We start from the raw sequence: 21453 nt of genomic DNA on the forward strand, positions 1-21453 counted from the left end.
TTTTCCTTAACCAAGTATCAAAAGCAGCGCGTGTGAGTGGGCGTGGTATGTGTGTGGCTCTGAGTGCACAGACACAACACACACTATGCTCATTACCAGTTCCGGTACTGTGCAGCACAGCCACTGCATGTACACGGAGCCTTCCTGTGATATTAAAAAATCCTCTGGGGGCAGAAACTACATCAAATGTATTCATATCCCTCATGGAAGTAGGTACCTAACAGGCATTCAGTAAATAACTTAGATTAAATGTGATTTTTTTTTTAAAGACTCGTCCGCTAAAACAGTGCTTTTTATCCTTGGTGTGTCATAGATGCCTTTAAAACTTTGATTAGATGCACATGCTCCTCATCTGCATACCACCTGAACTCCACTTACTAGGGTGGCTTTCCACCCAAGCTGAGAAACTGTGTTCTAAACATTTAAACTTGGAGATGTCTCCTCCTAGCTTCACTCTCACGACCCGGACCAGCTCCCTACATTTCATCCCTGGACTCTGAGAGCAGGTTTCAAATCAGCCTACCTGCCACTTCTTCAAATTATTATCAGAGTCCTTTTTCTAGGATACTAAACAAATCATATTACTTCACTACTTACACACTTGAATGAGACAAACCCCCTCAGACAGAGGGAAGGCCTGCTATATGTGGCTTCCTTCCTCCCTGCACTTTTAGCCTCATCTGCTCCTCCGCAGATAGTACCCTCTGAACATGGGTGCTTTAAGGCCAAGACTTATGGCTTTCCCAGAATATCCTCTCTGCCTCCTCCTCTTTCATTGTGTCACAGCTTAAAGATTGTCCCCATCTGAGAAGCCTTCCCAGGTTTCATCAGGCAGTGAAGAACAACTTCTTCCACCTGTATAGCTCTGTCAAAGCAGTGAGGTTGCGTTTTAATTGCGTTGTCCTATTTCTCCAGCCATGGGGAGAGGCCTGGTATATTGTAGGTGCATAAGAAATCTCTATTGAAAGAATGAACTGACGCTACGTAACAAGACTGTCACATAAAACCACAGGAATTACTGGATGCAGATTTAAAGAATCCCTCAAAGGCTAAAATGCATCCGGATCCTGTGTCCCTTTCCCCTTGCATCGTGTGGTCTGAGGGCTAGAAAAGCCATTTAAACATACTTCTAAAAGTGCATACCTTTGCTAAAGCCTCTCACCTCATCAATTTATATCTGGAAACAAAGGCTTTGCCACAGTCAGGCTGCACGCACTTGTACGGCCGCTCCCTGGAGTGGGAATAATTGTGAATCGTGAACTTCTCCAGGGTGAGGAACGTCTTGCCACATAATTGGCAGGGGAACGTGGCCATGGGCTTTGCTTGTCACACCTTCCTTTTCAGATGTGCTGACCAGATGCTGTGCCATTTAAGCACAAACAGAAGGATGGTGCTGGGCACATCAGCAGAGTCCCTGCAGCTGAACTCCAGACCACGGGAAAGGCAGCATCGTGGGCCTGGTTCTACCCAGACATGGGTCTCTCAGCTGTCACTAGCTTTGCTTCCTGCTTTCACACATCCCAGTTTACATGCAGTCTCAAGCTGGGGGGAGAAAGTCTGAGGCACAGGTGCGATTCAGGAGCAGAAAGGTAATCTGCATCACTATAGCTGGGGCATGTCCTGGGTCCCCGGATTGGCTGTGGAGAGAAGAGGAACAGTTTTCTTGCATTAGCCATTTGAAAACAATGCTTTTCCTCCCTGACCGCTTCAGAATCAACTACCCACAATCACCACGTTCCTTTAAATGGTGCTCATGGAACATAATTCTCCCTGCGAGAGGGCCGTCTGCATATAAATCTACACATCTGGCTTCTCAGAGTGTGAGGAGTCAAGCACTGATGGCCAGTGGAGCACACTTTTCCTCTGATAAGGACAGTTCTTTCCACAGATCCAGTATTGTCTATTTCAGGTCAGTGTGAAGCTCAGCTGACCAAAGAGGAAAACAACAACAACAACAAAAACCTCCCTCATTTTGTTCAAGTGTTTTTACTAGTCCATAAACAAAAATCACCCACGCTTATTCAAACCATGGGCTCTTCCTCATCACTCATTGTTGGCATAATATTAGTTGCTTATCACACCTGTTTAAACTTCCAGAGGATAAGAAATAATTTGTATACACCTAAGTTAATTTGTTTGTAAGATTACTCTGCAGAAGGGCTGATATAAACAGAATGTGCATAAAGCTAGTCTAGTCTGTCTAGTTGCACTGATGTGGTGGGACAAAGCTGATAGCTCAGGAACCAGCTCAGGCCACATTCAGATTTGTAGGCACCATCCTCTAGTAAGTTCTACTAATCTCTTCCTCTTTTGTTTATGGACCTTTCTTCATTCCCTGGCCCTACCCTGGAGGGCCCATCCAGCTACCTGCTGGTAGGCCACTTCCAGGAGGTGGGCCTACTGCCTTCTCAAACCCAACTTGTCTCAAACCCAAATCATTATCACCCTTCTGACTCAGCCACAGTCACCAAAAACCATGTTCTTTTTCTACCAATTGGCCATCATTGGAGGAACCTGAAGTGTCTGAGGCTACATCATGAACAATACTTCACTTACTAGGGTGGCTTTCCAGCCGAGCTGAGAAACTGTTCCAAAAGCTTACACTTGGAGATGTCTCCTCCTAGCTGCACTCCCAGGACCTGGACTAGCCCCCTACATTTCATCCCTGGACTCTGACAGCAGGTTTCAAATTGGCCTCTACCTGCCACTACCTGCCAGTGTAAGGCCCTGGATCACTATCACCCTGTGCTATTCTAGAGAGAGATTCTCAGGTGGGTAAATGCTCACCTTTCAAGTGCCAATACTTTAAAAAATTGAGTACTGTATGCTTAGGTGAAGTACACTTGAGTAGCTTTTGTCCACAGGCCAGCATTTGCTGAACTTTGCCAGTAAGCAGAGCACTCATGGTAAGCTGACCAATTGCAGTGAGTCTTTAAAACCCTCCCTGCTCCTTGCAGTCATTTATTGCCATGTCTCTAGAGTTGCTCTTTATTGTTAAAAGTTAATTTTTACTTACCTTTTTGGTTACTTTCAGATCAGAAAGTATGAGTCTAACTAGATGAAACTTTATTGCAATAACAGTTTAAGCATGTTTAAATATAGTATTATGTAGTACACAGGCATAACCAAACACATATTCCTTTTCTAACCAGCAAAAATTCCAGGAAACGTGTAGAGTTCCTCATCTTCTGTTGTAGATGTTTTCAGTATCTGGACAGAGTTCACAGTGCCAAGCAAATGCCCCTCACCATCCTGCCCCACCCACTTGGAAACTTGAAAGCTGACTTAGGCACCTTTGGTCAGCACTAATCCAAACCAGGGGACACACAGGCATCCTCGGCCAGCACCTTGGCACCACGCCTTCTTTCTGATGGCTTTGATTCTAGCAGCACGCACAACCTCTGCAATTATGTGTGACTTTAACTAACTACCTGTCTTGGCTCTGTCCAAACCCCTTTCCCCCAACCCCTGGTTCCCTTCCAGTATTCTAGTTCATGCCTAAGGCCCTACCTTGAGGAATCCTCAACAGCCCTGGTCACAAACAAAATAACTCCTTCTAGGAATTCTATCCCGCCTGCCGAGTTTGCTCTGCTAGGTATCATGATCTGTTCTACTTCTCATCCAGCCTAAGTCTGGCCATAATACCGGCCCAGCTATAAAACACACTCATTCACTTGGAATTGCTCTGTGTTCTTTTTTATTAAAAAAGACTAACACACACAGAGTATGAAGTTTGAAAATGCATCTTTTTCTCCTTCCCTTTATAGCTGAACTCAAAATAGCCTTCATCCCACTCGCCCCTTCAGAGAAGGAGCTGGTTTGTTGGGGAAGGTTTTGTATTTCTCTCACCTACTTAAGACCCTGCATATACACTTTTTCCAACTTATCTCAGTAAGCTGATTCTCCCCAACTCTTGCTTTATGAGATGACCAGTATGTCCAACAGAATTTTCTGCAATATTGGAAATGTCACAGATGTGATGGCTACAGAACACTCAAAATGTGCCTCTGAGAAACTGAATTTTTTACTTTAACTGTAATTTAAATTGCTACATAGAGTCAGTGGCTCCTGTACTGGATGGCACAGGCAGACTCTTGGTATCCTCATGAAAGGAGATAAAGGCAAGGTTCTGTTTTCCTTGCACACAACTGTGCTACTGATTCAGCCTCAGGTGTTTACCCTGAAGCTGTAAATCCAGCCACTTGTTCTGTGAATCCAGTGGAAAGATTCCCCAGTTCAAATTCCAGCTTATCCATGTTATCTGTGTCCTGAGTTTCAGTTTCCTCAATTGTGATAGTTACCTGATGTATGTAAACAGGCTGCTGGGACAATTGACTGAAACAAAATGGATCTGAAAGCACACTGTAATCTAAATGAACACCCTACAAATATGCAGTATTTATGAAACACTGGGATTAAAAGTACTGTAGAACCACGTGTCAATGTACAGCTCACGTTCTAACCATTTAGCTATGGATGTAACGGGAAAGAGACACATTCTCTCCCTATGGATACTATACTGTATCAATTGTACAGAAAGAAGCGGCAGTTTGGACAACACATGTGCAGAAAGGACACAAGAGGTGGCAAGTAAAACGCCGGCATTCTTTCTCAGCAGATGTAAACCTTGACTAATTGCTTACCAAACGCACTAGGAGTACAAAGAAAAAAATAAAGCTTATTCAATTGAAAGACTTGCCCTTTGGCACTGAATGAGGTTTTCCAGATCTCTTTCCAGCCACTTCTTCTCTAGATTCAAAACGCCAGCAGTCATGGACATCACCCATGCCTACATTTCCCCTGAGCCCTCAAAGATGAAGGGGATAGTCTGAGCGTTAGACATGGCCATGGTTTATTTAAAGATGAGACACATTTCCTCCAACTTCAAGTTTCCCTCAAAGACCAAAACATTTCCCTCAAAGACTAAAACACAAAGCCTCTCGTTTTTATGCTTATTTCATGAATATCTTTTCCCAAGGCTTTATCTTGAGTTCCAGATTCATGTGTTTAATATACCTAGCCTAACACTAAGTGCAAAGTTGGTCCTCAGAACTAAATTAGTTATATGATAGTGAACATTCTTTAATTTCTTCAGAGAGTCCTTAATGAACTCAAATTCATAGTAATTTTTAATCACCATAACTATGTATTTCTTCAATATTGGCCTTAGAATAAAACAAATATTTGTTTTCATGATATAATAATAAACTTCTGTAAAAATAAGACTGTCTTCCTCAACAGACTATAAACTCTTTGTGGCTGAGGGTCAAAGCTTAGTTATTAAAAAAAAAAAAAAAAACTGTGTGGATATATACAACATCTCTCATCACCATGCACTTGATCGGCTCTGGCTGTTTACTGATGAGCCCAATCTTTGGTTGAAACCCGATGCACTTTCTGGCCACATCCTTAAAACAACTCAGGACAGCTTTCTATTATCTGGCAGACCACCATCGATCCTAACAGAATTGACAGAGCAGATAGTAAGTCTTACCCCAAAACATCTCAGGACATAATTTTCAGTCCCCTTGATTCTAAAAATACTGAGTGAGTGATGCAGATCTGCCAGTATGCCAAAGAAGGCTTGTGCCATCTGCTTCGTTCTGCTCATGTTGATTATTTTGGGGATGAGAGAGGATCAGACTGGAAGAAGAACATATATATATGGTAACAGCCAGGAAAGACTGTGTTCCCAGGGGACAGGGGTATACGAGGGTGGAGGGGGAAGTCAGAACACACGTGTAGTTCCAGGACTTCCCCAATGCTACATAACACAATCATCTAATGGGGCACAACTGCTTTACAACATTCTTAAAATAAACTGTGACTTCTGGCTTCTATTTCTATTGTCCCCACTGACACAGTCAATGCAAGACCCATTTCTGAGAGGAAATTGAATTTCCACTTTTGGTCTTCCAACACAGTTGTTTTTCTCAATATCAGTTCTTTGAAGGACTTTGGTAGCAGTCTCTATCAAATTTTAAAAAAGCTATTTAGAAATGTCATCAGTAGAAAGATGATGTCCAGAACCTCCAGGTAGTCATGGCTGCCATGTCTGCAGACCTCACTCCCATCATGGCCTAAAGGCAAGGCCAAAGATCAATCCACTTGCTGTTTCCTTCTAGTGCTACTTTCTCTCACGCTTCTGGCTTTCTCCCTCCTGGAATGTCCTGGGAACCCTTGTCTATCTGGCAAATTTCTACTTTTCTCTGTCACTCCCAGGCAGAGGCATGAGTTCCTCCTCCATACAGTGAGGCCCAGTAGAGATCTCCACTTTACTGTGTTTGAAGAGCTTTCATTCTAGCTTATCCTCATTGTAGGAGACACCACCTGCCCTTCTATTCTCTCTGAGAGAGCCACCTGCTGAGCCATCAGGTTTGTTGCCTGTAGGTTCTTTTCAGCTGTCACCTTGAGAGACTGAATTTTGTTAACCCAGTGACTAAGCTCTTACTTTCTAAGAAACGAGGCTTAAGATAAACAAGAAAGACAAAGTGAATTATTTCTTCAGTATTCAGGGAGAAAATTGAGAAAGCTGTCCAGATGATGATGCTACAGCTTTGGAACATCAAATCCACATCCTAGCCAGAATATCTGAAAAGGGACAGGGTGTGTTCTGTTTACAAATAGTGTAATATCTAGTTAAAGATGGCCAATTGAATAAAAGCATGTAGCTCTGGTCTCTCCAAAAATTCTACTAAAACAGTGATGGTGGGATTTTTCTAAAACACAGCCTAATATAAAAGGGGGAAAACAACAAATTTTGGAAGCTGAAAAGCAGGTAAACAAACAGTGATCGACTTGGCCATCCTAAGAAAGCTAAACTTTAAGCCAGCAATAAGAGGCAACAAAACAACTTGCTATACCCTGCAGCATCTACCGTACGTCTCTGCAATTTGGTACAGTAAGTACTTCTGGAAGTGAGGATGGAAACAGGTAGGAAAGCAGCGGGTGAAAGTCTGTTAGTGAAGCACTGAGCCCTCCTGACCTCTCCTGGTGCCTGCAGTGGGGCACCTGCCCTTCCTTCCCCTAGCACAAGTGCTCGCTATGGAGAGTGTATGAAAGTGGGGGAGTATTCCGACACAGGGTGAATGTCCCCTCTCTCAGGCCAGGAGGATGGAGGAGTCTTCCCTGGGAAGCTGACGAGCCCAAGAGAAGAGAGCAAACCATAAGGACAAAGGGGGTTCCTCCAGGGGTGGCCACCTTACCCTATACAAGGCTCCAGCTGACAAGCCCCACCTAAGTATACAAAGCTCCCATCAGCTCTTTACCGGTTCGACTCACAAATTAGTAGGCCAAGAATCACCAGAAATCAGAGGAAGGCACTTAATAGGGAAAACGGACACAAAAACTAACGGGGAAAAAAAGACTATGGAGGGAAGGAAACTTCAAAAAAAGAATCATTAATATCCTAGAGAGAACAGAGGTCCTTAAAAGAAGAGCAGGATATTATTTTTTAAAAAGAACACCACCAACAAAAAGGCAGTGGCAGTGCAAGACCCCAGGGGCTGGGACAGGTATTTGAGTCAAACTTTCAAGGGGAACACTTGAGAACCCAGAGAGCATCTGAGAGTCAACACCATGAAGCAACCCGTTACAACTCAGCTAATATAATCCAGCGACTAACATTCATTGACGAACTGGTTAAAATATGTATCATTACACCAAAAAACATGAAAGGAGAGGGGATGATTTTTAAGGCTAGCCCCTGACTGCATCTACATGGAGATGGAGTGAGGTGGTAGAGGTAGGTAGAGGATGCCAATAAAACGTTCAAGAGGGAAGGGATGACTCCGATGAGCAGGGAGCTGGAATCTGACACCACAGAAGTGCTTCATCTGTCACAGATCTGGGGCCACTTCCAACACTGGCCTTCCTCATCCGTACAGCACGGAAGCAAGGGGCTGGGACAGCCAGGATCCCCATAAAAGGGCCAAAGGCCTTCTTCCAGATGGGTCATCCAGTATAGTACCCACCAGGGGGAAAAGAGGAAAAGAAATACTGTTGCAGACTCTTGGATCTTTAACACACCTCCTCACCTCTCCCTACCATATGCATTGTATTTTTAAGTAGAAACATTCACACACACACAAAAAAAAAATAGACAAATGTCTACAAGTAAGTAAAATAGACGTGTGCATTGAGAAAGGCAAGGGTTAAGCCCAGGCCTGGTTCTCAAGCTGAGATGGGACTGCCTTGTTTGAAGAGGACTATTTATTAAAGAAGACTCTCAGTAGCCTGGTGGGGGGTGAGGGGTGGAGAGCAAGTCCCAAAATCCAGACAAGAGCCTTTGGTATTAGGGGAAGATTTTCTAATCATTATAGTCAGGAACGGGGATCATTCCTTTATGACAGCTGAAAATATATCCCCCTCCTCCCTCCCTAGAAACCCTTGAGTCTCACCTTTAGGCCCTTTTAGGGTCTACTTCTATAGCTGATGGCGGTGATCTCTTTTCCTGGGACTCTTAAGTATAGGACATGGAGGAACTGCAGCTCTAATTAGCAGCAGGACCTATTATTTTTCCAATAAGGTTACCATTCAAGGGAAAGAAAAGCCTGTTTCTTTCTCAGGAAGTATGTGAAAATATAGGCTCACATTGAGAAGAGAAATGTGAAAAGCATATTAGTTACATTGACCATGGGATGCCTGGTTTGTGTGTGAAAATGACCTGAATGACCTTGAAGGATCTGAGATCTAGAAAGGATGCTCAAGACTTGGGTGGACTGTTTGATCCTAAAATAACATATCACTAAATAAACAGAAAAAGGCCTTGAAGTGCAGATAACCACATGGCAGCAGGGCATCTTGACAGTGGAATTATAGATGACCTCATTTTTTATTTTTATTTTTTGAATATCTGCACTTTCTGAAGTTTGATAATGACTATTTAGGCTGAGTCTAGGAGTATACCAGGGAGGAGGTATATTGCAGATGCAGAGGGGAGACTAGAGAAGAAGAGCTCGGAGTCAGGAGCAGTGTGGGGCATTGTGGAACATGTGGTGCAGGCTGGTTGGCATCAACAGGAGAAGGGCCTGTGTCAGAAAACCAATAACGGGGATAGCGCACCTGGCAGGGGACATTGGGTTTATCCTATAGGGAACTGGGAGCCAGTGAAAGTGAGGATGTCCCATCTACAGATGAATTGCAGAGAGGAAAATGTTACATATAATCACTTATCCTTCCCACATGGTAATTCAGCTACCTGGAGAGAACAGCAGATTAAAAGGTACTATTCTGAAATGCTAACTGGTTCTTTTTACATGAGATGAACCCAAGACCAAATCGGATTACCCTAGACACAAATGTGATGGACAGTTTTAAAGTAACATGCAGTATGTTTTTCAAGCTCGATGTAGAACTATCCAGAACTTATAGTAAACTGTGTACATGCATGGTTATGTGAGAAAAGTGAAGCTGCTGCACCTGTTTCAAAGCTCACTCCACTTCCTCCAGAAGCATGCCCCGTCTGCCTCTCGGAACACAGGCCATATTTTATTAGACACAATTATTGCCAGAAGCTTGAGAATTTTCTCTTTGCCTTTCCATGCCATGTCCAATAAATTCAAAGGATGCAAAGCAAATTGTTCATCCAGGAATACTTAATTTGAGAAATAAAAATATTTATCACTAATCCTTTAAGATTATCCTGGTTCTTGATTTTTTCTTTTTAAACTGATTAACATTTCATCGGGTTTCCATTTTAAAAGAAAATGGCACTGAAGGGACAAGGCAAGTTTTCCAAGCGACAACACTGGCTTTTCTGAAAGGGGAAAGGAATGTTAAGGAAATGGGGGAGAAAGCTTAAAAAGAGTGGAACACTAGCAAGCAGGGCCTCTTCTCCTTTTCACCTTAAGTCTTTTTTCTCTCCCATTCACAGCTTTAGGTCCTTTGTTTGTTTAACAAACCATTACAATCATACCCAGTTCACTGGGGGAGGAATGTGAACTCTCTGAGTAGCTGTCCTTGCAATCCACATGTGTGGTCCATCTCCCGGCTCATCCGCAGGCGGCTTTCATGTGCTGCTCTGCGCTCCCCGTCGCCCTGGAGGCCAGCACCTTGCTCACAATAAGCCTCAATTTCCCACCGCTGCCTGCTCGCAGCTCCTCCCCAGCAGCCGAGAGCAGTGTCTCAAGTGGCTCTTCCTCCCCTGCTTGCCTTGCAATCATACTGTCCACCCTGCTTTGGCTGGCCCCCTTCAGCTCCTGAGACAGACAAGGCCTGCTGTGTTAGCCACCCCCCACCTGTTCGCAGCCCATGGACTCGCCACTGAATACTGGGCAGACACATTCCAGGATCTTCCTGGCTAGCACTCCTAGTCTTCTAATGTCAGGCGCACTGTAAACAGAAGATATAGTCAAGACCCTCCCCCACTTCACCCCAACTCCCAGCCCTAACTAGAACTGCTAGTGCCTCTCTCAGGTCCTAGTAGATATGTTGGCCCTGTTGGGATTAATTTCAATTTCTTGGTCAATAAATAAAAATATTTAGTGACAATATTGTATTTCAGTAGGAGTCAGAATACTATTTAATAAACTATTTCAGTTGAGCTCATAAAGCTTTCTCATGCTATTCTAATAATTCCCATCTCACAGACCTAAGAGATAGGTAGAAAAGCATCATTGTCCCCATTTGACAAATGAGGAAACTGAGGCTCAGAGGATTTAAGTTTCCTGCCCATAAGCATGGACTAATGAGATACTGCAAGTAATACACTATCCCAAGCAAAGCGCCTAGCACAGAGTGAGTGCCCCAAAGGCATTAGCTTCCATTAATATCATTATTGGATGATAATGATAATGAACAGAGGTTGCTCTTAGGTGTTCTGAACTAAGCCAAGTGCTCTTTCAACTTATGCTTTGCCATCCCTTCTAGCCACGCTGTCTCCATGAGCAGTGAAGTTCAGCAACAGCTTTTACAACAGTGTTTTCAAATAAAGCCTCAGGAAGTATGACTGGATTGCCTCGTGTGGCTGGGAAGTGACCAGCATGTTTCCCAGGCTTATCTTTCAGTCTACATCTGCCACAAAGAGAGGACAACCTCTTACAAATCCTATGTACACAAGTTAGGAGTGTTGGCAGGGGCAGCTTTCTTCTTTTGAACTGACGGGGTTGTCAGCAGAAAATTCCATAGATCTATGTGTATTACTAGGCTGTGGTTGTGGGACAGCAGAGGTCATGAAAAGTTGCTAACTGCATCATCACATTCCCTGAAACGCATGTGCACTGAGCTTTAAAAAATGAAAGGGCTAAAAGAACCCTTTTCTCGGGTATTTTGCAGTTTGTGGAGGAAATGTGTTTATTTTCTACTAGAATCTTTTTGAAGTACCCTGAACCTCCAGCATGTTCTTGCCTATGATGTGTTTCCAAGCAATCATTAATAAACATGCCCAACTAGAAATAATCTTAAAACATGCGCACCTACTGAGTGACAGGAAACATCTGCTGCGAGGCAGGGACCGAGTCCTCCCAGAAGTTTGTCTGAAGATTCAAACCTGTGAGAAAAGACCTTGTACATCGTCAGGGAATGAAGCTAGGAAAACATTCCTCCATTATGCTACCCCCGAGCTTCACTTCTAGAGCACACACACGACTGGCGATGTGCAGAGGAGATTTTCTAGTGTGTTTTCATGCATTTTAATAGATGATCTTTAAGTACTTATATCCTTTGTCCTACTTGCAACTGGATTAAGAAAAACTCTCAACTTTTCCCCTGCTTTCTGCAAGTGGAACAAAAAGAACACATGAAATTGCTTACATAAAATATTCAAAAGAGCACTCAGAGGAAATGGTATTTTTTTAAACCAACAGTATTAAAATACCATAAAACAGGTATGCAAATCTATGCAATAACAGAACCTAAAACAAATTCTGAATTGAAAGAAAGTCAGCAAATAACCAGTTGGCACTCAACAAAGGGGCTTCATATAAATAAAGATTTATCAAATTTGCAGTGCAAGAAGGTTGAAGTCTCCACATTGAATATTTAATTAAATGGTTACTAAACCTGGCTATGCATTAGAATCAGCAAGGACAACTTTTAAAAATACAGATTCCTGGGTGGCCACAGGGCAAATCAGTGCAGACTAAAACAGCATCACTGGGACCCCAAGAATTTATGTTTTTACCAAATCTACAAAAGCCAAGTCTACAGCCAGCTTTGTGCCACTGAACCCTGATGAGCATTTGGAAACCAGCATTTCTGTTCACCAAGTAATTATCAAACTTGGCTTCTTCCTACCAAGACTATTCCAATCAATTGCTCCTCTTACAGGAAAGCTTTTCAGGATTTTCTTAACTAGTACAAAGGCAAATCTGTTATGGAACGAAGCCAATTAATATCTCACCTAAGTGATTTATTCACTTGCCTATTTTCTTCTGTGAATTTGATCAAAAAGGCTATGTCCATTTATTTTGTATGATAACATCCTTTGAAGTTAAAAATGGAAAAATCAAGGCCATTTTTGGACAACTGTTTTAAAAATAATGCATCACAATACAGGAAAAAACTGGAGGTGAGCAGGTTATTTGTCTGAGTCATTTAGGGAAATTGTTTCCAACGTATTCCTTGTTTTGCTTGTATAAACACTTTACAAATCATCTTCATGGTCCATCTCTTTTCTCAAAATGCTCAACATTTATTGTGGTGGTTTAATTGGGTGGTCTCCAAAGGCTTGTATAAAAATTTGTTTGAAAGAGCTTTAAAAAGACATTAAAGCAAAAGAGTAAAATTCTTCCAGATGATTCTTCCTTTGCGCCTACCCATCTCACAAACGAACAATACCAATTTATGTATTCAAAGAGGCAGGGGTTCTTCTGCTTCCCAGGAAAGGGTGCACATAACGTGAGGTACGCAAACCAGGCAGTGAAGTAGCTTAGCTTCATTGTGAAAATATTCAAATTATCACAAAAAGAAAGCGATTCCTTTCTGAATTCAACAATACTCCTTGGCCTCCGAGGGCTCACACAGGAGCTTATTCTTAAGCTGTTCAATGTAAGCAGCACTCGTGAAAGAGGAGAACTCTGGCAGGGAGGAGATCAAGTCCCTCAGCTTTTCCCACCTGCCATCTCTGCGCCAGTCTAATGCTTAAATAGTTAACAATGCAACAGAGAGTCCAAGGCAGGCCCGACCTGGGGGGAAAATCATGTGCAGTATATGACGATTTAATAAAGCAGAGAAGAGACAGGAAAAATAACACATCTTAGTTTGACAGGATGCTACTTGCAGACTGCTTTTCAGGTCAGAATTTAATTTCTAAAGCAGAGGGAAAAAAGGGTTTTCATAACGTCAATTATTCTTTTTTAAGTATGTGGTTAAAAATGACCCTATAAAATTAAACAATCCTACAGATAAATGTTTCCGAGTTCCAGAGTAACAAGAAGAATCACATTTTTCTAGGAGTGAAGACTGGCAGATGGTAAACAGATTCGTTAATTGTTTTAAATGAAGGGGGAAATATTTTTTGGTAAGTTTGTTTATTCATTGATGACAAAAACCAAAGTTTCACAAATCTAGGGTTTATGAGTTCCAGGATGTGTTTTTGCTGTCACAGTATGTTTTTCTAGGCATTTGCTTCTGAGAACAGCATTTAAGAACATGTCTTTTTCTCTCTTAATGAACTGGTTTAGCCGCCTGCTGGGCATTCACTGAAACCCACATTGAACAAAGGGATTTCCTTCCAGTTTCAGCTCATTCACTTCTAGCGACTCCTGATTTTACTTAAGCAAATTCTCCAAACTGACTTTTTTATTTCTAATGATTTGAGTGGGAAAGAATTGGGCAACCCTCAAACACTGGGAAGTCTGCCCTGGTTCTCAGTGAAAGAATCCTCTAGACTGTCCATGTACAAGGTTTATTTTTGAAAAGTCTCTCGAATATGTTTTAGTTTCCAGATGGAAAGGAGCCCACCCGGTTTGGTGGATTACAGACAACTAAATTTTATTTCAGCAAGATGGATCATAGTGAACAATGAGACTATATCTTTGAAATGAAGACCCTGAGTGGGATATTCAGATTCACCTCCAAGCAATGATGTCATTTTAAAGGTGACACTGAGGGGCATGGTATTAAGGGGTCACTCGAAGTTGGAACAGATTTGTGGGCCTGGCAGCTGGTCTTCTACCTTCTCCTATTATACATGATCTCCCTGGGGGACCCCATGCATAACCCAAGGTTACAATTACTCCTTGAAGTCAGAAGCCTCCCAAATCTCTATCTTCAATCCCGAACTTTCTTTCAAATTCCAGACTAATACATCTACCTCCCTCCTGCAACTCTTGGATACCTTGCAGTGCCCCTTCAAGGTCACATGGTGGGCTTCAAACGTTAACCCGCAGACTTGCTCCTCCTCCAGCACTGCCTGTTCTAATGGCACCGTTATGCAATAGCCATCAGGGCTCCCAGATCCTCACCAGGTGATGGCTACTGTTTTAGGAACTTTACTTAATACCCTTAACAACCACATGAGTAAGTAGCATTAACCCTATTTGACTAATGGGGAAACTAAGGCTTAGAAGTTGTGCTGATTTGCCCATGATCCTACAGCCAGCAAGCAGTTAAGCTGGGCTGTGAATCCAGGGTGCATGTCAAAAGTCAACCTCTTCCCATGTCACTTCCCAGCCTCTCCAAACTTAGAAGCTCTGCAGTCTAGATTGTTCTCAGAGATTAAGCTTTACAACCTTATTGTCTCTCAAATCTGTTTCCTTCTCTTAATTCCCATAGCTACCTACTGTTCGAGTGATGTTTTGCCTTTATTAGGGCCTCCAAATTGGGATAGCACGACAACTTTGGAATTTTACTTTGTTTGAATTCCCAATGATTTTCCTTTCTAGCTCATTTAAAACAGGTGGCAGCCTTTGTAATCCCTTGTATTTTCATCCAGTTGAAGACAGAAGCATCCTGAAGAAGTCTGTCTTTGTTAACAATATCTAAACCTAGAGAAGAAATTCTGCTGGACTTCTGGGAGGGAAGAAGGAGAAGCAGAGGAGAAGCTGCCAAAATGACACTCTCCCTACCATCTCCCCATGGCCAACCCCCCCCATCCCAGGGCCTGATAAGGAGATATGTCAGCCCCTAGCAAGAGAGGCCCTTGCACCCCTCTGTTCCCTAAGGCAATGAGTAGAATCCTTGAGAAGACAGCTACGTGAAGAGTGTGCCTCGGGAGGCCAGACCTGAGGCAGGAGGTTTCCAGTCCTCACTGGCGACCCTGAGGCAGACAGCTACAAGGATTCAATAAATCACTACTTTGATAAACTGAAGGTCAGAGGTGGGTTCCTCATCTTCCAGAGGCCATGAAAATCTCCAGGTCCTAAGACACACTCCATGGGGGAAGGGGAAGCACCTAAAACTTACTGACATGAAATTTCCTCTAGGTTGGCAGAATGCGAACTGGAGTCCGTTTTCATTATGGTGAATGAAAACAGTAATGCTCCGTGCATACTTGACGATCTGAGGTGAAATGCAGACTTGTGGGGTGCCTCAATAAAGTGCAGAATCTTAGAACAGCACATATCTGTGCTATAGACTAGCTACAACTGCTGGAACTGGAGCTCATCTAGTTTTCAAAAAAAGCCACTGCTTGGTTAGAGAGAGGAGCACGGACTCTGCTTAGGCTCTGGTGACCTAGGGCAGAGGGGTGGGGTGGCGGGGAGGGCAGCAGGCTTATGCTTTAAAACCCTGAGGCAGATAGAGAAGGAAGGAAGGAAACAAGGGCAGATGTTAGAGTATACTCACAAGATTAACTCCTCTGATTCCTATGCAAATACCTAGAAAGGGAGAGACACACAAAGTTATCTTTAAGGTCTTTATCATCAGCTCTGAATTGCTAAAATAAACAAAAACACCCAAGTAGCGGGGGGAACGGAAGTCTACTTGGAAGAAGAAAGAGAGCAGCTGGTGCTGCTGAAGTCATGAGATCCAAGACACCCCTGTTTCCCAAGCCTGGACGGGCCTCCCAGCGTAGCATGCTGGCACGGAGCGGGAGGGATGATTTCCATAAGATGGAAATGATTGCGTGCTGGAAAATGAGGTGCTTTAGGGGAGAGAAGATTCCTAACCCAGAGGAAAGGATATAAATCTTTAATATGTCACATTTGTTGACTGTAAGATGTTGCAGTAATGGTCGGTACTTGCAGCACCAAATGGGCATGTCTAAGGGGTCCGGGCTTTGAAATCAGTCATGTCATCCAAACAAATTCCACTTGAGCTCCATGGCTGAATGTCTGAGACCTTCAGAAGAAGCTTATAAAGGCCCTGGTGGAAACTGAAGAGGATTTTAGATACGCCAAAGATGTGCTGGCCATTACACAGAGACTAGAACTTTTAGTGGCGAGAGCTCTGGCTGGGAGAACCTCACATTCCTAAGAATCAGCAACCAGGGACCCCATTTTCCTGCCAAGTAGGCACACTATTAAATCTGATGGGCATGTCCAGGGGAAAGATGACCTGGGAAAGGAGTTCCTCGGGGAGCAAGTGCCCTGTCGCAGAGGCAGAGATTGCCAAGATGGTCTGCTAGGGATTGAGGCACAAAGCCCCCTCTATCTACTTTAGTTATAAGGAGGTGGGAATGTTGTGTTAAATTGTACCCAAGAAGATAACTCATAAGGCAAGGAACATGGAAACTAGGGTGTGTTGGGCAAGTAAGCAGAGGTTGCTTGCTTTACTGAAAGTGGGGCTGCTCTGGTCTCTCAAGGGTCTAGCCTTGGTTGGCACATGCTTCCCTTGTCACACCAGACAGGTGAGACCAAGAAGGGAAGACAGAAAGAGACAGTCAGTGAACATCTGCATGGCCCAGCCCCAACCCCACCACTTAACATGGCAACTACGTACAGGAGGCTACTTTCCAATCTGTGGTGCCCAGAAACTTGGCAGGGATAGGGGGTTTGCATGGGGAGGGATGCTAGAGAATGGAGAACAAGTTCACTCTATTGTCCCAAACTCAATTTTCGTGTGGCTTCCTTTAAACAAGCCACAAGCTCAATGTGTCAGTTAGGTCAGTGGAGAGAGAGATTTCTGCATGCTAGAGGCAGATCCATATTGCTTCCCCAGTCTCTCTGTTTTTGGATGGTACCCCTTCATTCTAATCACAATGCTGCTGCCAAGGTGATTCTTCTAACATGCAGATATTTTCCTGTCACTTGCCTGTTTGGAATTCTTCAATGGTCCCATTAGGTTTCTGTCGACTGCAACGAAAAGTCTTGTCTAATCAGAACCACTGAAAGTTTTTAATCAAGAGAGCAATATGTTCAGGCTTGTCTTATAGAAAGAAACTGAGAGAGCAGACATACAGATTATCCTCCTGGATTTATCAGTTATATACATTAAAATGGCCAAACAGTAATTCACATAGCAAAACAAACAAAAAAGCCAACTGTGCACACACACATACACACACACAAGTGCAATAACTGAACTCTGAAGTTCAGTATACAGCTGTTCACAAAGCATTCTAAATCTTCCCTGACTCAGAACAACATCTTCGTGCACTCTGATTTGAATATGTGGTGCAAATGAGAACCATTTTAGGGAAACAACATAAGATGACTATGATCTTAAGGTGGTTTCAATTTACATGGTGATTGTGAGTTTTATGAACCACCTCTAATTCCTACTCCTGGAACAAAAAGTGAAAAATTACCTTGGTAAACGCCACATCATGGATCAATTAAGTTATTCCCCAAATAAAGTATCCTTTGTTATAGTATAAGCCTGCATAATTTCTAGCATTTTAAACATTGATAGAGAAATGTACTTTTTTTCTAATTTTAATATTTAACACTCCTATGTTATGATCCCCAACTCCCTTCATCCCACCACTGATTTCATTTTAACTTTTGTTTGTTCATGGAGGGAAGTAAGGAAATTTTAATGATATTCCTTAGATAATACATTTTCTTACCTAAAACTAGTACAATAATGAGTTTTATTCTACCTCAGTCCACTATGCGGCATGCACACTCTACTTCATACTAGGTTGTGTTCCTACAGCTAGTTAAAAAAACCAACCAGCTGGTAGAAAGACGGTGTAGTCTAGTGTACAGGAAACTGGCTTTGGAGTTGGATGGATCTAAGTTCGAATGCTGGCTCTGCTACTTGGAAGGTGTGTAACCTTAGGTAAGTTGCATAACTTCTCTAAGCCTCAGTCTCCGTCACCACAAAATGGGTATATCTATATATCTTGCAGAGCTGCTCTACAATTATGCATAACACACGTATATTTAGAGGCACAATGACTGGTACCGAGTCCAAAGTACATGTACGACGTAGATGTGGCCTGTGAATAAAAAGTGTTAGGGCTGATTTTACACGATGGGTAAGCTCACAACTAGGAAATATGAATAACTGTTTTTGGAGTAACATATATATATAATAGAAAGTCAGAGTATACATAATGGATTCGCTTCAATCATGTTTCTTTAATGTGGATCATCATGACACAATTCCATCTCCTGACAAGTGTTTATAAAATAAATTTCTACTATCCCTGTGCTTTCACACTTTCTCACATATTTGAGAAATTCCTAGATTCTTAAGCAGTGTAATCCTATTTACTGAGATTTTAATGGCAATATCATGTTTAACTAGAGAAAACAGTTACCAATGGGCCTGGCATGAACTGGTCCTACAGGTGCCATAAAGTTACCCAAATGGTATAATGAAGTGATGGAGGGTGTTTGGGGATTTTGCTACATTTTTTTCCTTCTGAACATATTGGTGGGGGTAGTGGACTAGTTTTAATTAGAATCGTTTGGAGAACAGGAATCCAAACACACGACCTAATATTCTCCTAGTTAGCCTTCTGCCTGAGGCAGCTGTGGACAGCCTTCCTAGAAGTCAGCCTCACGATAAAGAATAGAGTGGGAAGTGGTTTATCTAGTGGGAGGTTTGTGGGGGGAATCGAATGTAAGATGGGATATAAGAAAACTTACAAAGACAACTGGAATTTTTAAAAAATACACGATTATGACCTTCAAGGACATTTTGCAAAGAAAAAAAAAAAAGTCTGGAGAGAGGCCAAGAGTTATGGTTAAGCAACAGCACTGCAGCTGCAAAACAAGTGAGGGCTGCTTTAGGGTGATATGGCCTTGAACCTAGAATTAATGTATATGACAGGGAAAAACAACAACCATGTTAGATATGAAATTTAAGGCTGGGATTTGGAATCATTATCTTGAAATAGGCGGTTAAAACAAATCCTAATCTTTACATGAATGGTAGAAAATAAGAAAGAAAAGCTTCTGACATATAATGGGCCCCTGCCGACCATGAATTCCCTCAAATAAACACTGGATTGAGCGACATAACCTATTTTATAACTCTAGAAAATTTGGCAAGCTGAGAATCATCTCACATTATGATTTTAGAAGAGTGGTTTAGAGACTCTGAATTGTAACATATGTTACGTTCCGGATATCTGATTCTAAATGGTGGACCCTATCTCAGGTTTTTTCCCTAATATTTCCTTAAGATAAAACCATTTAAAAACACCTTTTTAAAATATAACAGAAAGAGAACAAGAAGTTTCTAGTGAGCAAGTCATGATAAGTAAAAATCAACTGTACAATGCCCATGATTTCTAATTTAAGACAAATAAATAGCAATGATCATTCTTAGCGTGTCCTCTTGATTTTTTTAGAGTGAAAAACAGGCTTTCATTTAAGACCACATCTTAATCCCCCAACCTTATTTTCCCCTCAAAGCCTGAAGTTCCTCAAATGTATATTCTCTCACAGAGTCTCTTCTGGGACATAAGCCCCTCTCCTGTGACGGGGGCCAGGGCTCTGGTTTGTGCTGCAATGCGAGGAGAGAATGAGAACAGAGCCATGACTGATGGCGGGAGTGCTGGGGGGCAGGAGTTGGAGGGTTCGGCACAGACATATTTACCTTTCTAAGTGAGGTACAGATGAGTTTCAGATGTGACACAAGACAGAAGCCGCATTAGACGTGACAGCAATCCTAAAGAAAAAACAATATCAAAAGTTTTTTTTTTGTTTTTTTTTAAAGCATCAAGAAAAAAACACATTGGTTCTATGAATACTGAAATTTACCTAATCAGAATATGAGTTCAAGGATACCAGGGGTCAAAAATCTCTCTCCATCAACATGCTATGCTATAATGCCATATCCAAGCATTCCAGAAGCACACATTTAACTCCTTAAGGGATCTTTAGTTTTAGAGAGGCTATACAGTGATGTGGTTAAGACCACAGTATGGTGCCAGAAAGCTTAGATTCCAATCTTGGTGCCACCTGGAGCCACTTAGAGACCTCATGCAATTGGTTTTCTCTCTCTACCTCAGCTTCCTCTCCTGTAAAATGGCAATAATGATTACACCCACATCACAAGACCCTTTTGAGAATTAAATAAGCTAATTTGAGATAAATGCTTGACACTGTCTGGTAAGCAGGGAGTATTCATGTATTTGTATTTATTTTTCAGAGACCCCACGTAAAAATACCTCACAGCTTCAAGCAGAAATTACAAGATAATCATGGCTGGGCACAGTGGCTCACGCCTGTAATCCCAGCATTTTGAGAGGCCAAGGCAGGAGGCTTGCTTGAGGGCAGAAGTTTGAGACCAGCCTGGGCAACATAACAGGACTCAGTCTCTACCAAAAAAAAATTTTAAAGATAATCAGAACCTTTTTAAGAGTGTCAACTAACCTTTTTAAGAGTGTCAACTAAGAAGAACACTATTCCTTTGGGTAAGGGAAACAAGAACCTCAGCAGGGATGAAGGTGAAGAGGGGGAGGGAAGTAAACGTCACTAAAAGACAAAATATGGGGGAAAAAAGCACCCCACTTTGGCTTGACTTCAATTTTTTTAAAAAGTCAAGACCACTATTATCAGCAGAGGCCTGGAGACAAGAATTTGCTGTGCAGACCCAATCATTCACCTTGAGATAAGGAAAAGGACAGAAACTGGACAGCAAATGATGAGAGGGCAGCAGCGAAATGTTTACAGACTGAAAAGAGATGGAAATATAGCTTTCAGTGAAAATAATGAAGACAGGAAATAGATCAATAACTTAAACCCATCAACCCTCACCTCCACAGATATAAATTCATTACTGATTAGCAGTGTAATCCAATTGGATGAATACTTGACCACCAACCCTAAGTAACCTCCTTCTCTGAGTAGCCCACATTTATGCCTTGAACAAAAAGGCTGCTGTTGTATGTGTTTTTAAAATAACAAAACGATATGAATTTGAATCTTACTGATGCAAAAGGCATAAACTTTTAGGTATAAGCTGAGTTGGGGTTTTTCCTACTGAATTGAGGTTTTTCTTTCAGAAAAATGTTTCACTAAAGGAGACAATATGTAATATTGCAAAGTAAACATTTAAACTACTTAAAATGTACTAAGTATTTTAACAACCTCATTAATATACAAATGATTAATTACAAACGATTAGGTATCTAATTATTACAGATGATCTTTATAATAGTCATATCTGATC

At 42.1% G+C, this 21453-nt stretch overlaps 1 protein-coding gene across 27 annotated transcripts in view; it reads right to left on the reverse strand.

Annotated features, from left to right (window-relative positions):
- Positions 1–21453, reverse strand: part of PLAGL1 (PLAG1 like zinc finger 1) — a 66577-nt gene that overhangs the window by 6828 nt on the left and 38296 nt on the right. For 6 of the 27 annotated variants that reach the window (XM_008006777.3, XM_008006773.3, XM_008006776.3 and 3 more), the window contains 4 exons: positions 19876–19947; positions 15727–15758; positions 11415–11488; positions 1163–1637 (listed from right to left, as the gene is read on the reverse strand). In XM_008006777.3, the coding sequence (XP_008004968.1) occupies positions 1163–1314 (152 nt within the window). In that variant the 5' untranslated portion in view covers positions 1315–1637; positions 11415–11488; positions 15727–15758; positions 19876–19947. Of the gene's footprint in view, positions 1–1162; positions 1638–11414; positions 11503–15726; positions 17207–19875; positions 19948–21453 lie in introns of all 27 variants that reach the window. The other 21 variants (XM_073022543.1, XM_008006787.3, XM_008006781.3 and 18 more) reach the window with 15 other exon arrangements.

This window comes from Chlorocebus sabaeus, chromosome 13 (genome assembly GCF_047675955.1).
Source record: "Chlorocebus sabaeus isolate Y175 chromosome 13, mChlSab1.0.hap1, whole genome shotgun sequence".
Taxonomy (NCBI): domain Eukaryota; kingdom Metazoa; phylum Chordata; class Mammalia; order Primates; family Cercopithecidae; genus Chlorocebus; species Chlorocebus sabaeus.